We start from the raw sequence: 27006 nt of genomic DNA, 5'->3' as shown, positions 1-27006 counted from the left end.
CCGGCGCCAGGGCTTCCTGGGACGTGTAGTTCGCGACAGGACTAGCGGAAATCCCGCCAGGTTTTACCATCTCTCACTTGTTTATTTACTTTGCCGTCACCGCTTTCAGGGGACAAATAAATAGTAGCTGTCCAATAGAGGGGCACGCGGGCCTGGAGGCACAGCTAAGATTTTTTAAAAAAATTGTCACTCTGTCCCCCGCACGTGCAGAGGGCAGGTATAAAACACGATGAAAGGAAGGTGTTGTCAATGATATCTGACGATCGGTCGCCCGGCACAGCCGTCAGGGCGCTGTCCCCGCGCGCTCCGATGGGACGAGAGACGCCAGCCCCAGGGTAACCGGAGGCGCGTCGCGGGCCGAGCGCTGGAAGCTGTGATCCGGGACCGGTGCCGGGCTCCGCCGCGGCCGCAGCGACCCGACCCCACCGGACAGGCCAGAGGTACATTGGGCTGTGGGCAGGGGCCGAGGTGGCCGCCGGCGACTGTGCGCTGCGCCCTCCGCCGGGCACTGGCGCGCCGCGGGCCAGGCCTGCCGCCGCCCACCTGCTCTCTGCGTCGCCAACGCAGCCTGCACGCCGGGGGGCCCTGGCCTCTCCGGTGCCCGGTGGCCATCCGAGTGGACGCCAGTGCGTGGGGACCCGTCCTCCGGGGAAGAAGTGGGGTGAAGAGCTGGGCCGCAGGGTGGAGGGAAGGGTCCGGGAGAGAAAGGACGAGTCCTCTCGGGAACAAAGCCCGATTTGGAGGGACCGCGGGGATACCGGTGGCTCCCGCCCGGCGGCAGTCTCCACGCCACGCTCGGCAGGGCCCGGGACCGGAACGCACGGTGGCCGTCCCCTTGTCCCTGCACGCCCGCCCGGGGCCAGCGCGGTCGCAGGAGGGGTCACGGTCAGCTCCGAAATCGTACCGGGAGCCTCCTCCTCCCCTTCCCCCCTTCTCTCGACCTTTTCAGCTGCCCCCCCAAACTCTGATGGGCCGGTGGAACCGCCAGCCAAAGCGGGCCTGGGCGGGGGTTTTCTTTACTGTTTCCTTTTCGGCAATTGTCATTAGTAATGCTATCAACTCGTGCATTCAAAAGCTCGAATCGGGGGCTCCCTCTTCTCCCGGGAGCAGTGACCTGCCCGCGTCCCATTCCCCCCCGGGCGTCCTGAGCACCCGCGCGTCCCCAGGCCCCCGGGCGGGTAGGAGGCGGACACCCCGCCGGCCTCTGCCCGCTCCGCGTCGCCGAGAACTCCGGCTTCCCGCCGGGCGGAGGGCGGGAGGAGGGGCCCGGAGGCCTCGCTGCGGGGACCCGGGGACGCGCGGCCCTCGAAGGCGCCGGGACCGCCGAGCGGCGCGGGCAGGGGGCGCCGGCGCGCTCCTTCCTCTCCGCCCGCGCCGCCTCCGCACACAGCGGCTCCGCGCGGCGGGGACGGGCCTGCGCGATTGTCGCCTCCATCCTGGGGGCCTCCAGGCGCCGCGAGCTTCGCAGAGAAGGGCGGAGGGCCCTCCGCTCGCCTGCCCGGGAGCCTGGGCTCGACGCTGGCCGGAGTGCGGGAGGACCCCCGGTATCCTTCGGAGGCCGGCGCCTCTGCCTGCGAAGGGGCTCAGGTCTGACCGCGGAAGGGGCGTGGAGGGCGTGGGGAGGGGTCTGGAGGGGAAGGACCGAGAGCAGACCTGCTGAGGCTTAGTGCGTCTGGCCCTCGGAAGAATATTCCATCCTTAGTAAGTCCTTACCTGCCCCTGCGTCTCAGCGGCCTTCCGTGCAGAATACAGATCATAATAGTTGTCATACGTGGAAGGCTTTACTGAAGAGACTTTTTAAGATGTTTAGTTCTCTAAGCAAACTTGATGCTTAAAAATAAGGATTTAAGAATCTAACCAGAAAAGAGTGTAACCCAGGCCATGAACATTGGATTTACAAATGTTTATTTTACAGAGCAGTTCCTTCCAGGGACTTAAAAATCGTTACTGCAGCGGTGCATTTAAAGCTGGCCATTTTATAAAATTTCTTTTGCACACAGTTAAACAGTACTTCTGTTGCTTGTGATATGATTTTATGAATACATCATTAAGTCATTGAGCTTAGGTCCTGCAATCACTTTTATTAGTAAATCTTCATACAGCATGACGTCGTTTACTGGATTAGGGAACCTCAGTTCTCACAGATGAGAACCAGGAAGGAGAAAAAGAGTGCCCTCGGCTAGAACTCCGGCTCTTGATTGCTAAGGCCACTCCTAATCCCTGGCTTACAGTAATACCCAGCATGGTGCAGGGACTTAAAAATATCTGTTGATGAGACTTCTACAAATTGCCCTGGGGATACAGTAGGCAGGAAAACCAGACTTGCAGGAGACAGACATTCATCATGTAAACACACTAACACACAATGTAGAACTGCACCCTGGTAAGACCTGTGAACGAGGTACTGAGTCTGTACAGGGTGACCTGGCTTGGTTGGAGGAGCAAAGAAATCATCCCCCCAGAAAGTGACATTTGAGCTGACATCTGAAGGATAATGGGAATTAACTAAATAAAGGTGGGGAAGAAGGAGTAGACAGCATTCAGAGAAGGGAAAGGTGGTCCGTGGGGAGAGGAGAGTGAGGTGGAGGTAAAGAGAGAGATCACAGCCAGGTAAGGAGTTGGCTGCTTGTTCTAAGAGCAGAGGGTTTTAGGCAGGGGAGTTATATGATCATATATGTGTACAAACTTTACTTTCCAATATCTAGGCACAGGTCAGGTTAGAAATGTCAATGCACGGGAGTGGGCGGGGAACTAGGAGTGGAAATGGTTTATAAAAAGAGGGACAAAAGGAGATACAAGATGTGACAAAACCATGAGAGCTGCAGGCCTAAATGGGACAAACTAAGAGGGACAAACTGCCCCTCTGTACCTTGGCATTTCCTGAGGCTGTAATTGCAACCTACTACAGTAATTGACCTCCATAATGGTTCTGTAATCAGTAATAACTTGTGCTTAGTTCACTTGTGAGGAACCCTGAGGACACAATAACACCAGCGCCCTTGGCCTCATGGAACTGTCGCCGGCGTGGGGAGAAAAGACATGGGTCAGACAGATACTAAGGAAAGGAAATCAACATCAGCAGTGTTTAGGTTATGGGGTTTGGATAATTTTCCTTTTCTGTGTGATATCTTTTGGTATTTTGCAATCTTTTTCTGTAATTTGTTTCGCTCAGGTGAAAAATGTATAAATATGACACAGTTTTTCAAAGAGAAGTTTCCATAAGCAGTGGTTCAAATGAGAAAGTTTTCATACCACTCCAAGTTTACTCTTAGCTTTTATTGACAATCAATATGCACTTTTGTTTATGATCTTTGCTTTTTTTTTTTTTTTTTTTGGTGAAAGTGCAACCAAAGAGATCAGTCTTGTTAGTGACCATTATTTAAAAGCAAACAAACTCCAAACACAAACAAGCAAAACCAGACTGTTAAACTTTTTATTAATCAAGTGCTATGTTTTTTCTTGTCTTTAGCTTCCAGGAAGCTCCGCCCTACCTTTTATACACAAATGCAGTGATTTCCCTTTCCCTAGGTTTCTGATAAGAATATTCTCCTATATATGTTCCAAGTTAGCATCCTTCAAACATCCCCAGGCTGCCGCACAGAGAGTTGGTACCACAGGCAAAATTCTATTTAATGTGAGGAAGGAAGCTCTGTCAAAGTAGAAGCTAAGCCTGAGATGAAGAGATAACAGGGCAGGGCCTGGAACATTTCTGTCTCCCCCGCACCAGACTAGCCCCCTCAGGCTCTGTTCACTGCACCTCACCATGACCACATGCTCTGTTTCATGCCCCACCCTACTGCAACCCACCCACGCAACCCCAATGCCAGAAATAAGACCTCCCTCTATCCACCACTCTGGCTTTTAGTGAAAGGCATGAGGGTAACAGAAAAGAAGTAGAAAATGCTTTGCTAACAGGGAACTATATTCAATATCCTGTGATAAACAATAATGGAAAAGAATATGAAAAAGGATATAAATGTATATATCTATCTGAGTCACTCTGCTGTACAGCAGAAATTAACACAACATTGCAAATCAACTATACTTCATTAAAATTAAAAAAAAAAAAGAAAGAAAATGCTTTGCTAGGACATCTGCTAAGAATCAGAGAAGCCCAGAGTTTGACCTGTACAAACGGAGCTTCTCTTCGAATCTTCCTCCACCATCGCCATCACATCCGGAAATGAGGAAGAAGGAGAAAGCATCAAAGCTTCCTGTCTAGAGATCTACGCTACCTACTCCTTGACCAAAAAGCAAAGGAAAGTTTCCAAAGTGAAACCACTAAAGGTTCCATGTTTGGTGGTGAAGCTCCCACCAAGCCAGCCCTACTCCTGCAAATAACTATAAACTCTGCACAGAGTCCTAAAAAAAAATCACTGCCTGAAGGTTTGACTAGAGAGGAAGCATTCCTTCAAAAGAAAGAAAATAAGATATTTCCTAGGACATGTGGAGGCCTCCTTGTATGGAGCTCTGGTCCATAAATTCCACGAAGGACATGCAGTACCTTTACTGGTTTCTCCTCACAGACTCCAGGTCTCTTGTGGGAATCATCTTCTATTATTTCTTATTGCCATAGTCATAGGTTTTTGTTATTCAGTGTTTGTAGGATGGGTTTTATATAATCATTTTCCTGTAACCTGGGAAAATGATTCTCACTTCTGAATTTTTAAGTAAGCGAATGGGCAGACAGATTAACTGGTCAAAGTCAAACTGGTCACCCAGGGTGGGTTTTATCTATTAAGTGCCGCTCCATCGTGGGAGCCCTGGGAAGTGGGCTCACTCTGCCCGGCACCTGCTTCAGGGGGTCTCCCACACCACCTGTTATGGTTTGATTCACCAAGGTCTTCCTTTTGTATAAATCTTCAGCTTCCTCAAATGCCCTTGGTTGCTATTAAACTTTTCTTTGTTTACTTCCCCAAAGGCATCGGTGTACACTTGAAACTCAGTTTTTCCTGAGACTGATCAGAAGTTAATTACTACTAGCTATAACGATTGTGGTGATGCATGCACAGCTTTGTTGAGATATAATTCATACACCATGCAACTCACCTATTTAAAGGGTACAGTTCAATGGCTTTCAGTATATTCACAGAGTTGTGCATTCATCATCACAGTCAGTTAGAGAATATTTTCATTACTCCAAAAAGAAACCCCATCACTCCCAATCCCCTTTTACCTCCCAGCCCTAGGTAATCACTAATCTAATTTTTGTTGCTATAGATTTGCCTATTCTGAACATTTCATGGAAGTGGAGTTAAACACTTTCTGGTCCTTTGTAACTGGCTTCTTTCACTCAGCATAATGCTTTCAAGTTGTAACATGGATCAGTACTTCATTTCTTCTTATTGCTCAATAACGTCCCATTGTGTGGATAGACGACATCTTATTTATCCAGTCATCTATTGATGGACATTGGGTTGTTTCCATTTTTTAGCTATTCCGAGTAGTGCTGCTATGAACACTTTGTGGACATATGTCTTCATTTCTCTTAGATATATTCCTAGGAGTGAAATTGCTGGATCATATGGTAACTCTACGTATAGTGTTTAAGGACCTGTTTTCCAAAGTCACTGGACCATTTTGCATTCCCACCAGCAGTGTATGAGGGTTCCAATTTCTCCACATCCTGTTCGATCCTTATTGTTACTCTGTTTGATTCGAGTCACCCTGGTCAATGTGAGGTGGTATCTTATTGTGGTTTTGGTCTGCATTTCCATGATGGCTATTGATGCTAAACATCTTTTTATGTGCTTCTTGACTATTTCTACACCGTCTTTGGAGAAATGACTATTCAGATATTTTTTCCATCTTTAAATTGAGTTACTTGTCTTTTTTATTATCCTAAAGCATCGTTTAAAAATAATTTTTAACAAGACAGATGGTCAGTGATCATGACTTAAGCATGTAGTAGTTGTAAAATAAATATTTATTGCATGAAGGCATGTGAAACACTTAAAATATTTTTTAGTGTTTTTGTAGTGTCTAGTGGATTGTTGATCTTTCTTTCTCCTCCCTCTTTTCTTAGGAGCCCATTTTTGCAGCGCTCACGTTTTTGTAGAATGCTGTAAACAATTGTTACAGCTGTTTTTCAAGAAATAGAAAGAGTTGCAACCTCTTCCTCATCACAGAACTTTTATAGTTGCATTCAATGCCTAACGTTGCAGAAGCAGAAAGGACAAATGATCCTGGAAATGGTGAGTGCAAATCTGAGAGACGGTCTCCCGAAGAGAATCTACAAGGTGCCGTACAATCTTTCTGCACTCGTGCCTCGGGAGAACGCTTGGGTCCCAAAGGAGATGGTCATTATCCATGGAGCTGTCCAGTGACCCACACTCGGGAGAAAATTTATGCCATCTGTTCAGACTATGCCTTTCTCAACCAGGCGACCTCAATCTACAAAACTCCAAATCCAACCCGCTCTTCTTGCCTCCCCAATAGTACCTCTTTATCTGCTGGAAATAATTCCTCAGGTTACATTGGCATCCCGACCAGTACATCGGAAATCATCTACAATGAAGAAAATAGCTTGGAAAACTTATCCAACAGCCTGGGCAAGCTACCTCTTGCGTGGGAAATTGACAAATCTGAATTTGATGGAGTGACCACGAATTCGAAACACAAATCAGGTAAGGAAGGAGCCATGATGTTCTCACGTGAAAATAAGGAGAAAACAAGCAATATATCTTGTTTAAACTTGCCTTCAAACAGATTTTCTTTTTATGATACCAAACAAGGCACATTGCTATCATGTTGTTCGTCAACATAGTTAAAAAAATAACCTTGGGCGTAGGACATTTAGTTCACTAATGTGTTGCCACTGGAAACTTCAAATATAACCTTTGCATTTTGAGACCTTTGAACAAATCTAAGAGTGCTGTAAAACACAAGTATTGTAGATAAGTACTCAGTAGTTTAGAAATGGTTAATGCGGTGGCTAGAATAACATACTACTTCATGGTTTTGCAGTGACATGAATCATATTTCTCAATTAAATATCTAGTTTTGGGGCTTCCCTGGTGGCACAGTGGTTAAGAATCCGCCTGCCAATGCAAGGGACACGGGTTCGAGGCCTGGTCCGGGAAGATCCCACATGCCGCGGAGCAACTAAGCCCGTGCGCCACAACTACTGAGCCTGCGCTCTAGAGCCTGTGAGCCACAACTACTGAGCCTGCGTGCCACAACTACTGAAGCCCGCGTGCCTAGAGCTCGTGCTCCACAACAAGAGAAGCCACCGCAATGAGAAGCCCGCATACCGCAACCTAGAGTAGCCCCCGCTCTCGGCAACTAGAGAAAGCCCATGCGCAGCAATGAAGACCCAACGCAGCCAAAGTAAATAAATAAATAAAATTAAATAAATATCTAGTTTTCTTTTTTACTACATAACAGTTTGGCTTTTCTGTTGTTAAAAATTTTTGAACACTCAACAGGGTCTCCAGGTACCACTGAGTAGGTTGTGCACTGCACAGTTTAAGAGGGTGCAGTGTACCACCTTCACAATTACGATGTGGTGGTTCTGGAGCAGATACTAACGCTCTTCACTTTTTTCTTTTGAACTCACAGTAAGACAGGAATTTCGTGAGGTAGGTACTGTTGTCTTCATTTTATGGGTGAAGAAATGGAGGCATAGAGGGGATACATTGCTTGGGCACAACTGCACAGCTAGAAAGAGGCAGAAGTCAGGTTTCTACTTTACTTCTAGGCTTCTCTGATCGTTTTGTAAAACCTCTGTCTACTCATTCATTTGCAAAATCAACTTGTTTCACAGAATGTGGTGTAAATTTGTAATTCTCGCGGTGTCGGGGGATTTCACTTTGTGTCTCTATTTGTGGGTGATTGGTCTATAATTTTTTTTTCATAATGTCTGTGCAGGTCTCCTAAGACATGTTTGGAAGTATTCTCTCTTCCTGTTTTTTGAGGGGTTTTCAGAGGGGTATTAAAAACCTCTAATTATGATTATGGAGTTGTCCGTTTATTTTCTTTTTTTAAAATTTATTTATTTAACTTATTTATTATTTTTGGCTGCGTTGGGTCTTTGTTGCTGTGCACGGGCTTTCTCTACTTGCGGTGAGCGGGGGCTACTCATCGTTGTGGTGCGCGGGCTTCCCACTGCAGTGGCTTCTCTTGTTGCGGAGCACGGACTCTAGGCACGTGGGCTTCAGTAGTTGTGACTCGCAGGCTCTAGAGCGCAGGCTCAGTAGTTCTGGTGCACGGGCTTAGTTGCTCCGTGGCATGTGGGATCCTCCCGGACCAGGGCTCGAACCCGTGTTCCCTGCATTGGCAGGCGGATTCTTAACCACTGTGCCACCAGGGAAGCCCCCAAACTAGATATTTAATTGAGAAATATGATTCATGTCACTGCAAAACCATGAAATAGTATGTTATTCTAGCCACCTCATTCACCATTTCTAAACTACTGAGTACTTATTACAATACTTGTGTTTTACAGCACTCTTAGATTTGTTCAAAGCTCTCAAAATGCAAAGGTTATGTTGGAAGATTCCAGTGGCATCCATCTTCTCACTCACTAGGATTTATTTTATTAGTGAAAGAAATTTGCCAGAATGAGATTTTGCTCACATTTGCCAGTGGTTGTTCAGCTCTGGGAGAAACTTTGTGTTTCTGTGAAGACTTAGGAAGAATAACTAAAGGGAAGGGGGAAAAAAATCCTTGCTTCTTGATTTTTCTAGAGTTCAGTATTATGCCATTTTACAAAAATTAGAGAAATTCCCTGTGTAACAACAGTTTCTGAGGTCCAGCTGGGTTTTTTTTAATGTATTTTTTAAAGTTGGAGTATAGTTGATTTACTATGTCATGTTAGTTTCAGGCGTACAGCGCAGTGATTCAGTTACACATACGTGTACATATATATATATATTTTTTTCAGATTCTTTTCCCTTGATAGGTTATTACAAAATATTAAATATAGTTCCATGTGCTATACCGTAGGTCCTTGTTGGTTCCAGCTGGTTTTGGGCACCAAATTGTTTCATTGTAGAATGAATAAAGTGGATCCTTTTCCATGTTTGTTTTCTAGGCATATATCTATATAATCTATGTTTTATAATTTATGACTAACTCATAAAAATGAAATATTAGCTTTTATTTAATTTTTGTAACAGATTTATTTTGTTTAAAATATGATATGTGTGAGAGATTTTAAAGTGCACGTAGCTATCTGAAATGTTAATGGTGTTTTAGTGAAATGAGGCTTGGATGTTATTTAATAATATTTTAATTTATATAATTTTTTGACTGGGTGATCCATTAGATGGAAATAAAAAAGTATAAAAATTAAAGAGTGTAAAGTCTCACTTTCACTTTTGCCTCCCTTTCGTGTGGCTCCCAATTTCCCCTCCCCCTGTAGGTAACCACTGTTTTTTGTCTTGTGTGTCTTTTGGAGAATGTGTGTGATGTGTGTGTGTGTGTGTGTGCACGTGCCCACACATGTGTACAGACTTGCACACAGAAAGGAGACTTTGTTTTCCATTCTGGCTCCCGGTGCTAAAGTTGCATTTTAATAATGTACTTATGTGCATCATTCTTAATCCATTTTGTGGTCTCTGTAGGCCTGGAACTATTTTTAAATATCACATCATCAGATTACTGGATCTACTGCTTTTACTTTCTCAACAGAGTTACATTAATGTGGCTTTATTGTTTTATAGAAAGGATTCATTTTCTGGAAAGTGGTCTAGTTAAATATTTTACTGTTGGTAATTTGATTTTCTAGATGTGGCTAAACATTTTGTGATTGATTCTTTTACTAGCTAAGTAGCTAGCTCAGGAATCAGAATATAAGAACCTGATAGGAAATAACATTCATGGTTGTTTAAATGTGTTTTTATTCTCTCTCTCTATCTTTAAGGCAGGGGCGTATTCTTGAAGATACATGTATTTCCAATATGTTTGCAAATAGCATTTTTAGACCTAGTTACTTTTATATTTTGTTACATAATTAATTGTATTGCCTTGGCATCTTACTTCATTTGACTTCATTTTATACTCTTGTATTCTAGGCAATGGAAAGAAGCAAATTTCCAAGAAAAAAACTTCAGACAAGAAAGGAAGAAGACATCAAAGGGAGTGGCCTCAGTATTCTCCTCTTGAAGATATTAAGCAGCGGAAAGTATTAGACCTCAGACGATGGTAATCTCTAAAAATTGACCTTTTTCTTACCTAACCACAGTACCATTGTCATACCTAATGAAGTTAACAATATTTCCTTAGCATCTCATTTCCAGGCTAAATTCAGATTTCCCAGATTTTTCCGAAAATATCTTCATACTTGGTTGTTCAGAGTGGGACCCACCGTGAACCACATACTGTGTTTGCTTGTTGTGGCCCATAAACCTCTTTTGAACTAGAACATTCCCCATCTGATTCTTCCCCAATTTGTGTGATTCCTTTCCTGCTGGTGGTCTACATTATTCATGTAACCTCAGTCCTTATAAACTGGAAGTTAGATATAAAGACTTGATTAGATTCTGGTTGAACATTTTGGGCAAGAATACTGCCTAGGTGACCCTGTGGCCTTCATCCTTATATCCCATCAGAAGGTACATGGTGTCTGGTCATCTGATATTAGAGATCCTAAGAGTGATTACTGGATTAAGGAGGTGGCAACAGCCTTAGCCCACATTGTCAAGTTCCCTTTTTTCTTCTGGAACTGTCAAGTAATCAGTGGGGTGATGGTGGCATTGGGTTAACATCTAGGTAACCATCAACTTTTCACCTAGTGGTTTCAGCCAGACCCATTGATGACACCTGCCTGAATCCTATTATAAAATGGTGAAATTTCAAAATTCTATCATTTCTTCTGCCTTTACTAACTGACATTCTTTTAATAAGAAGATCTTTCACTTACCAACCAGGGCTATTTGGTGACCTTAACATACAGTTCCTATTCTAAAGAAAAAGGTGTTTAATTTGTGATAGCTTTTAAATATTACTGATCTATAATTTGAGGTTTTAAAAATTCTTTTGTGTGAGGCTTTAGAAATATTAGACTTTTTTCACTTATTTAATAAATATTGGACCATTTACTGTGGGCTGAGAATACAGAGATGAACAAAATGGGTGTTTGTTCTCCAATCCAGTTGAGAAGAGTGGAAAATGTAAAATATCTAGGGAAATTTGTCAGATGATGGGTGGGAACAAACAACCAACATGAGAGGTGGTAATGATCACTGAAAGGCTTCACCGAGGAGCTGGGTCTTAAGAGAGGAAATCTGAGGGGATGGAGGGTCTAAAGGTCTTTGAACGGATGGTGGGAAAGGGTCTGGCAGGTTGGTAATGAAGAGTAGATCAGCCTGTCTGGAGCGAGGCTCAGAGAAGCTAAGAAACTTACCCAATGTCACATGGCAAATACGCAGATGTGGTATTGAAACTGAAGAGAGCTGGACTCCAAAGTCCATGTTCTTTGTTTTTTTTTTTTTTTTAAATTAATTAATTAATTTTTGGCTGCGTTGGGTCCTCATTGCTGCACGCAGGCTTTCTCTAGCTGAGGTGAGCAGGGGCTACTCTTTGTTGCAGTGCGCGGGCTTCTCATTGCAGTGGCTTCTCTTGTTGCAGAGCACGAGCTCTAGGCACACAGGCTTCAGTAGTTGTGGCGCACGGGCTCAGTAGTTGTGACTCATGGGCTCTAGAGCGCAGGCTCAGTAGTTGTGGGCACAGGCTTAGTTGCTCCGTGGCATGTGGGATCTTCCCGGAGTAGGGCTTGAACCCGTGTCCCCTACATTGGCAGGCAGATTCTTAACCACTGCACCACCAGGGAAGTGCCCATGTTCTTTCTTTATAACACACGTCACGATCTAGTTCTTTGATATCAGGCTAAGGATTTAGATTTTTTTTTCTGGAGTAGAGATAAGCCATTGATGATTTCTTAACAAAAGGATATTTACAAAGATAAATTGGTAGTATCAATAGTTAGTATGTAGAGTGTATTGGAGAAGAGACACAAATCGAAAACATTAATTTCAGTGTTTTTGGAGCGGGGCTTTGCGCATTTTGCTCTGAATCCCTTAGACTTAAGATTTGTTATAACCACATATGTGAGTAATTATATTTAATAGTATAATATGTGAGGACATAAAGACTTGGATGAGGAAGGACAGATAGGAGAAATAACCGAGGGGGAAAAATTACCAGGATGACAAGCTTATTTCCCAGAGTATATTACAAGATTAGAGATGGAATGGAAAGACCCACAGAAGATAATAGAATGTCGGTAAAAGTTTTAAGCTGGTCATGAACAAGACCAGTAAACAAGTTTGGATTGATGAAAAAATGTGAAAAATCTTAAAAGTGCCTAGGGTTGATCCCAAGGATTTGTGAAGAAGTGTTTAAGATGGAAGAGGGAGATTGAAATATGACAGAGTAAGGTCTTTTTACTCCACTCCTTCCCTCAAACCCATGAAAACAATAACAGCAAAATGAAAAATGTGGAAACCTCTATCTTCCCTGAAGCAAAGAAATAGCATCATCCCCAAACCATAGGCTCTAATACATTTTTCAAATCCTGTGCACTCTGGACTAACAGAAAGGAGACACCAAGAACTCACAGATTACTGCTGGCCTCAAACAATGCAGGTTTCTTTAAAGTTCATGGATGACCCCAAACTGTTTGGTGACTCTTTGGTTAGATCTAAGGGTATGAGCCATTGAGTCAGTGGGGAAGAATCTGAGTTCTTTGTGGAGATCCAGATTAGCACTACAGAAATGCAGAGAAGGTTGCAGAAGGAAACATTGTGCTGATTGCCACCAAGATTCCAGCTTATCCCCTGGATACCAGCTGAGGACACTGCCTCTAGTGAATTACAGGGAAGGTGTTGATTGCAGGAGGGCAACACAGGCCACACACTTCCTGATTTCAAAACATATTACAAAGCTACAGTAACTAAGACAGTGTGGTACTGGCATAAAGACAAGCATATAGACCAGTGGAACAGAACAGAGCTCAGAAATAGACATTCATGTAAACAGGCAAATAATCTTCTGCAAGGGTGCTCAGACCACAGAATGGGGAAGGGACAGTCTCTTCAGAAAATGGTGCTGGGAAAAGTGGATACCCACATGTGAAAGAATGAAGCTAGACCTTTTCTTCACATCATACACAAAAAATAACTCAAAATCGATTAAAGACATAAATGTAGGACCTAAAACTATAAAACTCCTAGAAGAAAACATAGGGGAAAAGCTTCATGACATTGGATTTGGCAGTGATTTCTGGGGTATGATGCCAAAAGCACAGGTAACAAAAGAAAAAATAAACCAATGGGACTACATCAAACTTAAACACTTCTGTGCGTCAAAGGAAATAATCAACAAAGTGAAAAGGCAACCTACAAAGTGGGAGAAAACATTTGCAGATCACATATCTGATAAGGGGTTAATATCCAGACTGTATAAAGAACTACAACTGAAGTTGCAAATAATCATATGTGTAGCTCAACTAGGAGTTTACATCGAAATTTTAATAGTTGGTGTCTAAATTTATATATCTTTAATTTTTTTCCATTGGCTTGGGTAACATCCACTTTAACAGTTAGTCAACTTAGCCATCATTCTTTTTTTTTTTTTTTAATTTTATTTATTTATTTATTTATTTATTTATGGCTGTGTTGGGTCTTCGTTTCTGTGTGAGGGCTTTCTCTAGTTGCGGCAAGTGGGGGCCACTCTTCTTCGCGGTGCGCGGGCCTCTCACTATCGCGGCCTCTCTTGTTGTGGAGCACAGGCTCCAGACGCGCAGGCTCACTAATTGTGGCTCACGGGCCTACTTACTCCGCGGCATGTGGGATCTTCCCAGACCAGGGCTCGAACCCGTGTCCCCTGCATTGGCAGGCAGATTCTCAACCACTGCGCCACCAGGGAAGCCCCATCATTCTTAAAATGCATGATTTATTGTCATTGTGCATTTATAATGTGTTGAATAAATATGAAAATACTTTAAATGAATAAAGATTTTACATCGGTGGTTTAAATGATCAAAGTTTTCATTATGTAACACACTCAGTTGCTATGAGTGTTCTATTTCTGTATGCATATTTTGTATTCATTCAAGTGAAAACAGTCTTTTATTTTCTCAGGTACTGCATAAGCCGACCACAGTATAAGACTTCTTGTGGTATCTCCTCATTAATTTCTTGTTGGAATTTCTTATATAGCACAATGGGAGCTGGAAGGTAAGTATGTTAATTTAGTGGTATCCCTCAACTCCAAATTCAAAAGTTATTTGGTGTTGCTTTTTCTATAATGGAAGATTTTTAAGAACAGATTTTTCATAAATTGGGGAAAAACTGCCGTATTTTGTTTTAAGCCTTTTAGCTAAAAATATGTGCATGCATTATTTTTGATAAAATAAAAATGAAAAATACTACTAAAATTGTTTGCAAATCAGACAGACACAGTAACATTGAGACAGGTTATATTTGCCTATGATTGGAATTGTGAAATGAAAGGCAATATTTCTTTCGTAGTCTTCCAGCTATCACCCAAGAAGAAGCTTTACATATTTTGGGTTTTCAACCCCCGTTTGAGGATATTAGGTTCGGCCCTTTCACTGGAAATACGACACTTATGAGGTACGAAGCCCTCGTTTAGAAGCAATACCTTATTTCTAGTTCTGCAAAATAATAATGCTGTAGATGTGCATTGATAGTAAACCATGCATCCAGCTGTTTGGGCCCAACCTCCGGTAGATATGCCAGACTTGGGCTCTGCCTGAATTTCTCTGGAATTGGAATAGTGCCTTCTTTGTTATGGGACTGTTGCTATGAGCGAGTCTTCTTGTTATTTTCAGATGGTTTAGACAAATTAACGACCACTTCCACGTAAAAGGATGCTCGTATGTTCTATATAAGCCTCATGGGAAGAATAAAACAGCTGGAGAAACTGGTAAGTAAACATATAGAAGATTTACACACACACACACACACATACACACACTTTAGGATCCATCTTGAAGATTGGTTTTGATTCATGGCACATGATGTAAATCCTAAATACAGTCTATCACTCTTTATCCAAGGGGAAATCATAATAGATAATAGTAATATGTAGGGCACTTTTCAATATACAGTTTAATATTTTAACTCTTTTCATCTTTGCATGAAGAACTTTTAAAGCTTCAAGGCATGTCATAAACACTACTTTAGCACATTGTATTGTTTGGGTCCATGGTGTTTGTGTGTATGTGTGTGTATGTGTGTGTGCGTGCGTGTGTGTGTGTGTGTGTGTGTGTGTGCATGCACTTACTTGCCTGCTACTAAAACCCTTTCAGGAAGCAGCATGGAATTTGCAGTTCCTCTTCCTAAAAGGGAAAGCAAGGATTTTAGAATATTTGATGGCAGCCCTGCATAATCACATGTAACAACAGGACAATGGAGTATGAAAGGGACAAAGTTCTATTTTAGAAGGGTCTTGATTATAACAGAGAGTTTTGGAGTCGATCCTAAGGATTGTTTTAGTTGTGCGCTAGTTAAATAATTTGCATTATTTGACAATTTCCATTTTTAAAATTTCACAGTCATCTTTCGACTTTACAATCAGAAACCTACAATACAGTGTTAAAGAAAATTTTATTCTGATACTTGAAAATTTTATTCTGACACTTGTTAAAAGGGTAAGGAAGACTTTACTGAAGACTGTTGTAACGCAGAACTGGGATATGGGAGAGAGATCTGGCTCAACCCTGAATACAACAAAGACAGCTGGGAATTTATAGCCAACTCCCAAAGTGAGCGGTTCCGTGGATGGAAAGTTATTAAGAGGAGACATCAAGGTGGGGCTGTGGGGAATCTTGCTAAATTGGTCTAACAGGATTCTTATAACAGGCAGGCCAAGGGTGAAGGGTGAGGTCCTTGATCAGGTATCCAGGGTGGGGGGATTCTCTCTAAACTGGTTTCAGCAGGATTTTTGCTAAAACTGGATTCAGCAAGGATGGACACAGAAGCCCAAGATCCAAGCCTAGCCGAGGAGAGGGCTCAGAGATGCCTAACTGAAGTTTGGTCAAGCAGGGAGTCTGTCAGCACGGAGGGTATATGGTTTATCAAAATCAAGGAGTGAACAAAGAATAGGGTATATTTCTGTTGACCTTTAGCAGGTCTATCAAGTTGGTTGTGAGTCAGGCAAACTTGGAGTTCATATGTTGGTTTCTGCACATACTGGTTTTGTGACCTTGAACAAGGCACTTAAACACTCACTTACTGAGCCACCCCATGGGGTCCCTGTGAAGGTAAAAGGAGACATATTTGTAATACACTTGACACCTTGCTTGACACAGAGTAAGGACTCAATAAATGTTAGCTTTTATTCTTCCTAACTGAACTCTGTGCATTTGCAGGGGGGCCTGTCTTCGTGGGAAGGGCGGCTTTATATGGTGTGTAATTGTTTTTGTTTGTTTCCAGTGAGGCTGTCAACACAATCTCTCTCAGTAATTGATCAGGCAATTAGAAACTAAGAAAGAATATACTTTCCAACATACATCAGTGTTTTTCCTTCGAGTAATAGGATAAACAAGCTCTTCTCTCCCTCCCCCCTCTTTTTTGGGAGGGGGAGAGAAATGGCTGCCGTAATTTCTTTAAATAAATTTCAATACTATATTTTCCCAGTTTGATTCCTGTTTTCATTGTCCCTGTTACAATCCTTGACTCCTCACTGTCTCTTTGTCTACGTGTGTTTCCTGAAGGATATTTGATCTGCTTCCCCCTTGGAATATTCTTGTCTTCCGCTTCAAGAATCAGTGGTCCCTTGCAAGCCCTGCCTTATCTATGATGCTCGGATTTCTCTTAATTCCTGTAGTTCTGATTATTTGCGTCTGTTGTTTAGCATTTGGCGTGTGCAGCCTTATATTACATTGCATCTTTTTAACGTGTCTGCCCATCTCCTTGACCATAGGGAGTGCCCTCAGTAGCCCTTTGATGCCCCCTGACCTTGCACGTGTGACCCTGGGACTTCTGATTGTGTTCAGAGTTGGGAGGGTATTACCTGTGTCAAGCAGAAGTCTTTTCTGTTCCCTCTCATTGTAGAAGAAAGAGTTGCAGAGATAGGCTTTTCTCACTTGTCTCTGGGATATTCAGTAGTGAAAACCATTGCCAGTTGTTAGTGTGCATTTAAAAAAATACTTCGTATCTTTTGTTGTTGTTTAGATTATTTTTAAGGAACATCAGGCCTGTTTTCCACAACAGGCTTTAAGTTCTCCTGGGGACTACGCTTCTTTTGTAACTCCCTATTTGCTGATTGACATGCTTATTTCCAGTGGGCCTTCAGGAAATGTAAACTGAGCTCACTCATGGAATAAAGACAAAATCCAGGGATTTTGATAAAATTAACAGATTTGACTGTGAATATGAGTTGAAGTATTTTTTTTAGAGATGTAATTACTCATAATAAAAGTTTGTGCCAGAAGCTGCCAATGTTAGCTTCAAACTATTGGTTCACTTATTATTCACTTCCTATTATTGTATTATTATTATTATTATTATTATTATTTGAGTAACTTCAAACTGTTGGTTCGCTTAGCTACCAAGGATGTCTAGATTCATTTGTTTTTAATACCTAGCTTGAAAATTACACTAATATTCATGTATTTCATTTTTATTCTTCTGGTAGATATTGTAACTTCTTATATTTGCTTAACCAAGAATATCTACCTCTGCCCTATCCTGACATAACTCATGTATACCCTCACCCTGGCCACTGCTACCAGTTAACTACAGTGTCTTAATGCTTCTTGGATGGACTGTGCATTCAGATTCTGTTTTCTTAGTCCTCTGGTTTTCTCCAGTTCACATTAGACACAAGGCTGGATAAATTTTTTCGACGTGCGGTGCTAATATATCCCTTTTTACTTTGGGAGCTCTCCAGTGCTTGCTTAAAGCGTAAACTCCTTAGCATCATTCCAGGCAAGAACAGATTGGTCTTTCCCTGCTGTCCTCCACGTACCAGTTGGATTTAAAAGATGTCAAGGGAGTAGGAGCCTTGCAGGATGATACTATGTTGCTGGGTTACACAATCTGGTCCTTGTCTTTGAGGGTATAAAAATACATCCTAATAAGTTCCTTTAGAGCTCTCTGGAGTTCTTCTATAGATGATAAGGCTTTACAAAACGGACTTATACTAAACAAGCTCAAAAAATGTTAGAATGTTAATATATTAACTGAGAGTGAGAAATACACTATCAAAAGCACCAGCATTCTCTCGGCCGCTCAGGACATATACTGTTCTTCACAGTACAGCAGTCTGGCTAATTCTAGTTCGTTCTGCTTTCTCTACACCATGCACATCATGGCTCTGCGTTTGGTAGTGGTTGCTTTGTCGCTTAAGTTTCAGATTTTTCGATATACTCTGGTCTAGACTCAACGTCGCTCTGAATTTAGTTTCCATCTGTAACACATTTATATGTCTTCTCCTAAATAGAATCACTTTCTTGGATGACTACCTTAATGTATTAAATATTGTCTTTACTGTCTTTTATTTCAGAGGGTGATCTTTTTCTGACCTTATCCTGAAATTCTGGGGGTGCCCTACTGTAGGCCTCTCCACACTAACTATCGTGCCCTACATTCTGGTCTGGACTACACGCTGTTCCCTGATTACATCCCTCCCCTGCAGTGGTTTTGTTTTCTCCTCATGCTCTTTCCTCTGTCTGGATTGTTGAAATGCTGCCACTTGATTATGTTCTGTCTTGGATGCCACCCCCTTCTTGGTTCCTCAAACCTGATGTGCTCTTTCTCCTCTGAATTACACCCTTTTTTTGTGGCACTGTCCTTTTCCACCCTATGTCAAAGTTACTTGTTTTACGAGGGCAGCTTGAGGTACTGTGCATTCCTTATCTTTTGTTTCCGTGTGGTTCCTGTTGTAGTTAGTATATGCTCATAATTTACTTCCTGAGTTGAGTTAAATGAAATTTTCCTCTTAATCTTAGACCAGTGACTCTCAAAATGTGGCCCCTGGATGAATATCAGCATCACCTGGTAACTTGTTAGACACGCAAAGCGTCAGTTACCGAGGGGGTAGGTACCAGCAATCTGTTATTTAACAAGCCCTTTGTGCTCTAGTTTGAGAACTACTGCTGTAGTCTTTCTAAAGAGATGCTATTCAGCTTCTTTATAAAGAGTGTGGTCTTCCATTGATAGGAAATTCAGATAGGAGTTTCCTTCCATTGATAGGAAATTCAGTGCGCAAATTTCAATCTGTGCTCAGTTGAGTCCTGGGAATTCTATGGCAGTGCCTCGGGCTGGTGGGGGGCAAGGGGTGGGCACCTAGATTCCCTAAACCTCCTTTTTGGCCACAGTAACTCTGCTTTGATCCCTGTTATGGACTGGGCTGGCATGTAAACTTCCCTTGCAGAAGGGATTCCATGTCAAAATATGTTTGAAAATTATTGATCTAAATTAGAGGTCTGCAAACAACAGCCCATGAGCCAGCAGCCCATTTTGTGAATAAAGTTTTATTGACACAAAGACATATCCATTTGCTTACACATGGCCTTTGGCTGCTTTTGTCTGTGGCTGCTTTCAGCTACAGTGGCAGAGTTGAGTAGTATGCGTAGTGCCTGGGATCCACAAACCTCCCACATTTACTAACTGGCCTTTTAGGAAAAAGTTCGCTGATTCCTAATCTAAATCCATCAGAATGTTGTCATGTACCTTGAAGTAAGAAGAAGAAACATTCTTGAGGAACGTGATAATTACTCCAAAGAAGAAAAACCACCTCTGTCCTCTAGAAAACTAGGACTTGGTCAAAGAGTATTTGTAGCAGATGAAATACTGTGAATATTAATGAGAGCAAACGTTCATACCTATCTCATTTGCCCCTGAATATATTCTAGTATATTTATGTGACTACTATTCATAATCACGGTAATCAGCTGTTTTGTGTTACATTTGACTTAAGGAGGAAAGTGTGAAATACTTAAAAATTTCCATTAGGAAGTTACAATAAAGTTCTTTCATTAAAAAGTTTTAGTTATTTCGGGTAACTTTTTACTTGGCATTTTCACAATTTTAAAAAGATTTCAAGAGTTCTTCCTAAACCACTTATGTGTATAAATATCTTTAGTATTTACTGAATTTATGAGGAGTCTAAATCTGTCTATTTACATTCGCTTACTATCCTGAAACATCTCTACAATCAAGTTCAACTATGGAAATGAAATATTGACCATCTTCTGAATTTTAGGTCTTATCATTCTTCATTTAGAGCTGCCCTTGGATGTCAGTTTTTAACTTGTCTGGGGAACTCAACCCAAAACAGCAGAAAGACTTATTTATCCTTATGAAATAGAGATTTTAGCAGAAAAGATTGCCTTGTGTGCAGGTATGCTCTGGCGGTACGCCATGAAGTAAAAATCTGTGGGGAAGGCCGAGCTGAAACCTTGGAGAAAGGGTTTAAGACAGAAATATTACTGTCTCCATGGAGCTCACAAATTGTGTGTGTCTGCAGAAGTCGGGGCGGGGTCCCGCCTCCTTGACTCTTCTACAGCCGTTGACCTGCCATTTTTGGTCTTCTGCTATTTCAGTGGCCAGAAAGTCAATCAGAAAAACCATAACTTGCAAGCTTTCATCGACTTCAACCATTTTTAGGATTTCCAGTTTTAATGGGCTATTTGTTCATGAATAATTTAGTGTCTTCCAGGAGATGCAAGTTAATGAAACCTCAGTTAATGGCTTTAAGTATTTAGTGCTGGTGAAAACTCGTTTCTTATGGTAATACTTTTGAAATTACTTCATAAGTAATATATGCAGCCATGGGAAATATACAAGGAGAAGCGGTTATTAAGAGGATGCTGTGGTACTACCAGCCCATCTCTTAAGATGTTCTTATCACTTGGCTTGTGAAAGTCTTTCCTCTGGTTTGTGTGACTTTTGTAGAAGGGATTGAAGTGTGTGCTAGTGGGGAAAAGTTTTCATTTTTGGAACTTGTTTGGAGTTTATATTTATCCATATACCTCAGTGGTCTTCAAATTGGGATGTCCGCATTATGGCAGCTGCAAGGTGATCATTGTGGTATGGGAAGAATGTATTAGAATGTTTATATTTTAACCTAATTAAAAATTTCTACTTTTTGTGTATCTTTTATAAAGACATATTAGTACAGTAGTATATGTACAAAGCTTATAAACAAACATGCTTATAATGGGCATGCTTACTCAGAAATTTCAAGTGACAGATGTGTACAACCAGAGAAGTTGAGACCATTGCTATATACACTAGGTATTAGGTTTTACATGGTAATTAAATTTTGCAGACAAGCATGTATGCTATTTGAAGGTTTGGGTAAGCAAGGACTTTCAGTTTTTTAGTTTGCTATTCAGTTTGCCTGAATTTCAGTCTAAAGGGTAAAACTGAAATCCATTAATTATTTTTTAACCTTTCAATAGCTTTTCATTGTTTTTCCCCAGCAATGTCCATGTGTTCCAAGTAATAGCTTTTCTGTCTTTGAGTCCTTAACTAGTTGTTTGTATAAAGCATAGATAGTGCTTTATGGTCCCTCAGTTGGTTTGTTTTTGTTTTTTGTAGCTTCCGGGGCCTTGTCGAAGTTAACTCACGGATTGAAAGATGAATCGTTAGCTTATATCTACCATTGCCAAAATCATTATTTTTGTCCAATTGGCTTTGAAGCAACCCCTGTTAAAGCTAATAAAGCATTCAGGTAAGCATTTCTGTATTTTATGTGGATATTCCACCAGGAAAATATGTTGTAGAAAGCATTTAAGAAATACTTGGTTGATTAGACATTGGAAGACTTGGTGATTTGCTTTCCTTACATCAACTAATACTAGTCTTTTAAACATAGTAGCTTTATCTTCTGCAGAATTGTGTTTGGTTAATTGTGCTTTCACATTATCCACTTGGATACTATTGTTAGAGTCATGATAAGAGAAAGCCATTTGAAAAATCACTTTTATGTTTATTATAAAACGGCCGCAAAGGACTTTACATATTATGTCTCAGTGATCTCATCCAGGATCCCACAGGGAAAATGTATTGTGGAATCTAGTGTCAAGAAGACTGTTGCAACTGAGTACATTAAAAAGCATTTCCTTTCTTATGGTGAATAACATGAAATTTATCAGGGTTCCCCTTTTGTCCTGGCTACCAGGAAGCCTGCAGCCAATTTTTATTTCTAATATCAGGAACCACATTACCCTAATGGTTATATTTGTTCCTTTGTTGACCCAAAGTTTCTATTTTATTAACTATGTATGTCTACTTCCAGGTAAACTTGTATTGTTTTAGAAGAGACAGCCTGTAAATAAGAGAGGGTGACTGAGTGTTAATACTTTTTTTCCTCCTTAGCAAGTTTTCTTAGTGATGGGTTGAGATAATGCCAGCGTAGTTGAAAGCAGAGGAAGAAGTGTCCTATTTGAGAATGTTGAAAACAGAAGCCATGAGTACTCTGAGTAGAAGTGTTGACTGATAGGCCCAGTTATCGTCACCCAGCTGAGTTCTGGTTTGTTCTCTCTGGGTGGGTGGCATTGGTGAACGAGAAGGAGGAACAGGCAGCACTGCTTTCTCAGCGAGGGCTGAAGGTCAGGCTGGGAGAATGTGGCTTGGTCATCTGGGGTAGGATGGGTTCTTTGAGGCTGGAGGCCATGCGGCCTTTGGGTGGGGAAGCTGGACGTTGTATTTTTGTGAACGAGGAGCAAGAGGAAAACCACGATGTGTCTCCAGATGCTGCAGTGTTCTATTCATCTCTCTGGCTGTGGGGTTTATTGTGGTGTTTTTCTATAGTTTGATCCTGCAACTTCACCTTACTCCAGACACCTGTCAAAATGTAAAACGTGAAGAAGTAGGTACTCCTACTTGGCCCCCTTTAGAGGATAGCTCTTCACCTCTGCCTGAACCTAAGAACCACCTGAGATGCTTTTACAGCTGCGTAAATACTTCCCTGTGCTCCACCCTACACCTACTTGAATTAGAGTTTCCAGGGATGGGATTAGGGCGTCAGTATGTTTAAAAGTTCCACAGGTGTATTGCTGCTTTAGGGTTTTATTTTTAGGATGCCTTTTGAAACTTTTTGAATGCAAAGTGAAAGAAGAAGTGTAGCTTAAGGGTACTGGTGGGTAGCATGCTAGGATTTTTTTTTTTTTCCTCCTAAATGCTGACAGGTGGTATATTTCAACATTTTTAGCCCTATATTTTGTAAGAGGGGATCTAAACCTAAATTTAATTTATGCTTTCTCTTTAATGGCCTTCAGATATTTGTTCAAGCCTAAACTCCAATATCTATTCTAGTGTTGGTGATTGCTATCTAGGCATAAACTTCAGTGTATCTTTTATTAGTGTATAATTGAAGCAGTATTTTCAAGGGGGTGAATGACTTTATGAAGGTTACTATGAATGTATTTTATATTTAGCAGGGGCCCCCTCTCACCACAAGAAGTAGAATATTGGATCTTAATTGGAGAATCAAGTAGAAAACATCCTGCTATTCACTGCAAAAAGTATGTTAACTCCTTCCCTCTCCCCCTTTTTTCAATTTCTGCTAAAAAGCCTGTTGGAATTTTGATTAGAGTAGAATCCATAGAATCCATAGTTTAGTTTGGGGAGAATTACATCTGAACAATATGGAGTCTTCCCATTATGAACATAGACTATATCTCCACTTAATTAGAGCTTTAATTTCTCTCAGCAATGTTTTGTATTTTTAGCATAGAGTTTTATATGTATTTTGTTAAAATTTTCCCTAAGTGTGTATATTTCTTGATGCTATTGTAAATTGATTTAATTGAAGTATAGTTGATTAACAATGTTGTGTTAGTTTCGGGTGTACTGCAAAGGGATTCAGTTATATATATATATTTTTTTTCTTTTTTTCAGATTATTTTCCATTATAGGTTATTACAAGATATTGAATATTGTTCTTGCAAATTGATTTTTAAAACATTTCATTTCCCAATTATTTTCTGTTAGTGTACAAAAATACAATGGATTTTTCTATATAGGCCTTAAATCTTGCATCTTTACCAAATTGACTTATTAGTTTTAGTAATAGTTTTGCAATCCAAAGCAGTTACAAATTGTTTTGGATTTCCTATACAATCAATCATGTTGTTTGTGAGTAAAGACATATTAACTTATAAATCTTTTGAAAATGTACTTGACTCCAATTAAAAAGGAAATATGGAATGTTTCTATGTTACCCTGCAGGATGTCATCTAACAGGCTGATATATAGTTATTTCATATGCACGGTAACCATTTTTAACCTTGGCAATAGTTGGATAAACAGAATTGTCAAAAAAAACAAGGATTTATGAAAGCTTATTGGATGCAACAATCCTGTGATAAGAGAATTATTGCAATGGTGCTTTTGTAGCAAATTGCTCATGTGAAAAGTTCCATTACAATAGTATTTTGAACTTAAAGAAAACTGTGCTTTATCCTTCCTTAACAATAGGTGGGCAGATATTGTTACTGATCTAAACACTCAAAATCCAGAATATCTAGATATCCGGCACTTAGAGAGGGGGCTGCAGTATCGAAAAACAAAGAAGGTAAGAACACCATCGTATTTGAATGTATTTCTCAACTGGCCAAAATGCCGTTATTTTACCCAGCACTCTAAGTTGTAAATAACAGAAACCCAGTTCAGACCATTTTAGACAGAAAAGTGAAAATTACTTTAAGGACACAGGGGTATCTTTAAAAGGAAAGGGCAAGAAGTCTAGCCTGTATTCAGGAGGGACGGGTACCACGCAAGAGAATGTCAGCAGGGGCCAGGGAGCTAGTCTGTCTTATTCTCTTGGGAGTTGTGTTGTTCTTAGCTGTCTATTTGTCTGACTATTTACTTCGCGAAGATCGTCTTTCAACTTAGGTCTCCCTTTCAGATGAACGGTCAGACTAAGACTGGCATGCCTCCAGTCCAGTTCTGTAGTCTTGGCCCAGCTTGGGTAAGGTGTTCACTCCCAGGGCGATTAACTGTGGCCATGGGGCAGAACCATGTGTACCAACAAGGCTGCTGGGGGTGGTTCTCAGGGAATGGTATGTTCTGTGGATTGAGTAGACATCCCATCCATATTATCCTACTATCATACGAAGAATGCGTAGGAGGGAGAGGAAGACGAATGATCTTGGTGTTTGGATTAGTCAACTTGGGCGGGTACAGCGTGTGAGAGTGGTAGACAGGCATATGGGGGGAAGGAGTTTTGCCTCCTGTGGGCATTGTTATATTTTTGTAAAGGCAGCTGGTCAGGAAAGATGCAGGATAATGTGATCTGATGATGTCTCAAAGGATCAGCACTGTTCTGATGCAGGTGAAGGGGGAAAAATAAGGGAATTCATGGGAACCCACATATTAGTATAATTAATTTCCTATCATTTTCTGAACCCAACATTTTTTTTTTCTCAGGTTGGAGGAAATTTGCATTGCATCATAGCATTCCAGAGACTTAACTGGCAAAGATTTGGCCTTTGGAACTTTCCATTTGGAACCATTAGGCAAGAATCACAACCTTCAACACATGCCCAGGGAATTGCCAAATCTGAGAGTGAGGACAATATCTCCAAGAAGCAGCACGGGCGTCTGGGCCGGTCTTTTAGTGCTAGTTTCCATCAGGACTCGACATGGAAAAAGATGTCAAGTATCCACGAGAGAAGGAACAGTGGTTACCAGGGTTACAGTGATTACGATGGGAATGACTGACCATGCTGCGTACTGACGACTTGTGTTATTCATGCAGCTGGTCTATACAGGACTGCATTAAGGCAGTACAAGATTTTAAGTCTGTATTAAATAGGAACATATCTTGTGGTACAACACATAACCTTGTAGTTTCTCCAGTAAATAAGCTTGTATATGATTATGATGGGTGATTTCAGATATATAAACAGATAAGCACAGATTTTTTTTGTCCTTTTAAAAGTTAAGAGTATATAAACATTCTGGACAGTTTCACAAAGTCCAATAAAATTACACATAAACAAATCAAACACAATTTCACTCAATAGCATCACGATTTGAAATACTTAAGCATGAAGTGATTTCTTATGACTTGACCCCCCCAGATATTTGTTGCAGTTTTGTTCACAAGCTCAAAATGTAAGGTACTAACTATCTGCCCAAAAAAATTGGGGCTGTTGATTTCTAGTTTTTCTCTAGTGGTTAAAGCTCATTTAAAATGACTTAGTGAGTCTAGAAATTCTTTTACTTGTAGCGGTATCTTGCCTGCCTCATTTTTTTCCTGATCAACTTTCTCAGGATTCTCAATAAAGAGGCAAAAGAGAAAAGACTGAAGATACTGATCTTTTCTATTGGTGCAGATGGGTGACTTAGTGCATCGATTCAGGTACTCTTGACTTTCTTGGTATGTTACTGTCAAATACTGACAAGAACTTTAGGTCTTGAAAGACTCGTAAGTCTACAATAAACCTTGCTTTAGGGATAGAGTAAAAGAACAAGTGGCATCTGAAGTTTCTATACCCAAGGTAACCTGTGAGATGAGATCTGATATTTGACTGGTCCCCCAATATGGAGTCATACGTTGATAACGGCATTAAGGATGCGTTAGGAATGCCCCATCACTCAGAGGGCAACTATCCGTATTCCAGAGAGCTCTTTCCTTTTTAAAAACATGTAGACAATTAGCTGCTTGAAGTGAGTGTGAAATAGTTCAGAAAGTGTGGATTTCATGTATTTGAGCTCTCTCCAGTTGCTGTCAGTTTTTCTTCTGCTGCCAACCTGTGACTCACAAACAACTAGGATCTCTTGTTCTTTCATTTCAGGGGCTGTTCTGGGACTCAAATCAGTAACTTGATTATTACAAGGTGCTGAATATGTTGGTAACCATATCGCAATACACCTCAAGGAGAAGGTTCAGATTTTTATTTTTAAAATATTTTCATTTTCTTCTCTTTTGAATTTTATATCCATTTATCCACCCAGACATGCCTAGCCTACAGAAGGGGATATATATTATGAAATGGGCATTTTTCTGAAGAGAATATTTTGCTTGAAATGCAAAAGACTGAAAGATTTGTAGGTTGTTGATGTTGTTACTTCATAC

General features: G+C 41.0%; 1 protein-coding gene across 2 annotated transcripts; it reads left to right on the top strand.

The window, feature by feature from the left end:
- Positions 1-72: 72 nt before the first annotated feature.
- On the top strand, positions 73-27006 carry BIVM (basic, immunoglobulin-like variable motif containing). Of its 2 annotated transcripts, none has more exons than XM_061171231.1 (10): positions 73-440; positions 6026-6626; positions 10017-10146; positions 14085-14180; positions 14475-14579; positions 14798-14892; positions 21519-21651; positions 23360-23446; positions 24402-24498; positions 25353-27006. In XM_061171231.1, exons 2-10 carry the CDS (start codon positions 6149-6151, stop codon positions 25644-25646), a joined length of 1515 nt encoding a protein of 504 aa, XP_061027214.1. In that variant the 5' UTR covers positions 73-440; positions 6026-6148; the 3' UTR covers positions 25647-27006. The 2 variants fall into 2 exon arrangements, with proteins under 2 accessions (XP_061027214.1, XP_061027215.1); XM_061171232.1 differs by lacking the exon at positions 73-440 and adding an exon at positions 1411-1587.

The sequence above is a fragment of the Eubalaena glacialis genome, chromosome 16 (genome assembly GCF_028564815.1).
Source record: "Eubalaena glacialis isolate mEubGla1 chromosome 16, mEubGla1.1.hap2.+ XY, whole genome shotgun sequence".
Taxonomy (NCBI): domain Eukaryota; kingdom Metazoa; phylum Chordata; class Mammalia; order Artiodactyla; family Balaenidae; genus Eubalaena; species Eubalaena glacialis.
Note: the sequence above shows the minus strand (reverse complement) of the source record. Positions and strands in the feature narration are given on the sequence as shown.

Excerpts from the sequence above, each read along its gene's own strand:
- BIVM (XM_061171231.1), top strand. The coding sequence starts at position 6,149 with ATGCCTAACGTTGCAGAAGCAGAAAGGACAAATGATCCTGGAAATGGT. Across the intron at positions 6,627-10,016 it reads GAATTCGAAACACAAATCAG|GCAATGGAAAGAAGCAAATT; the intron begins GTAAGGAAGGAG and ends CTTGTATTCTAG. Across the intron at positions 23,447-24,401 it reads CCTGCTATTCACTGCAAAAA|GTGGGCAGATATTGTTACTG; the intron begins GTATGTTAACTC and ends CCTTAACAATAG.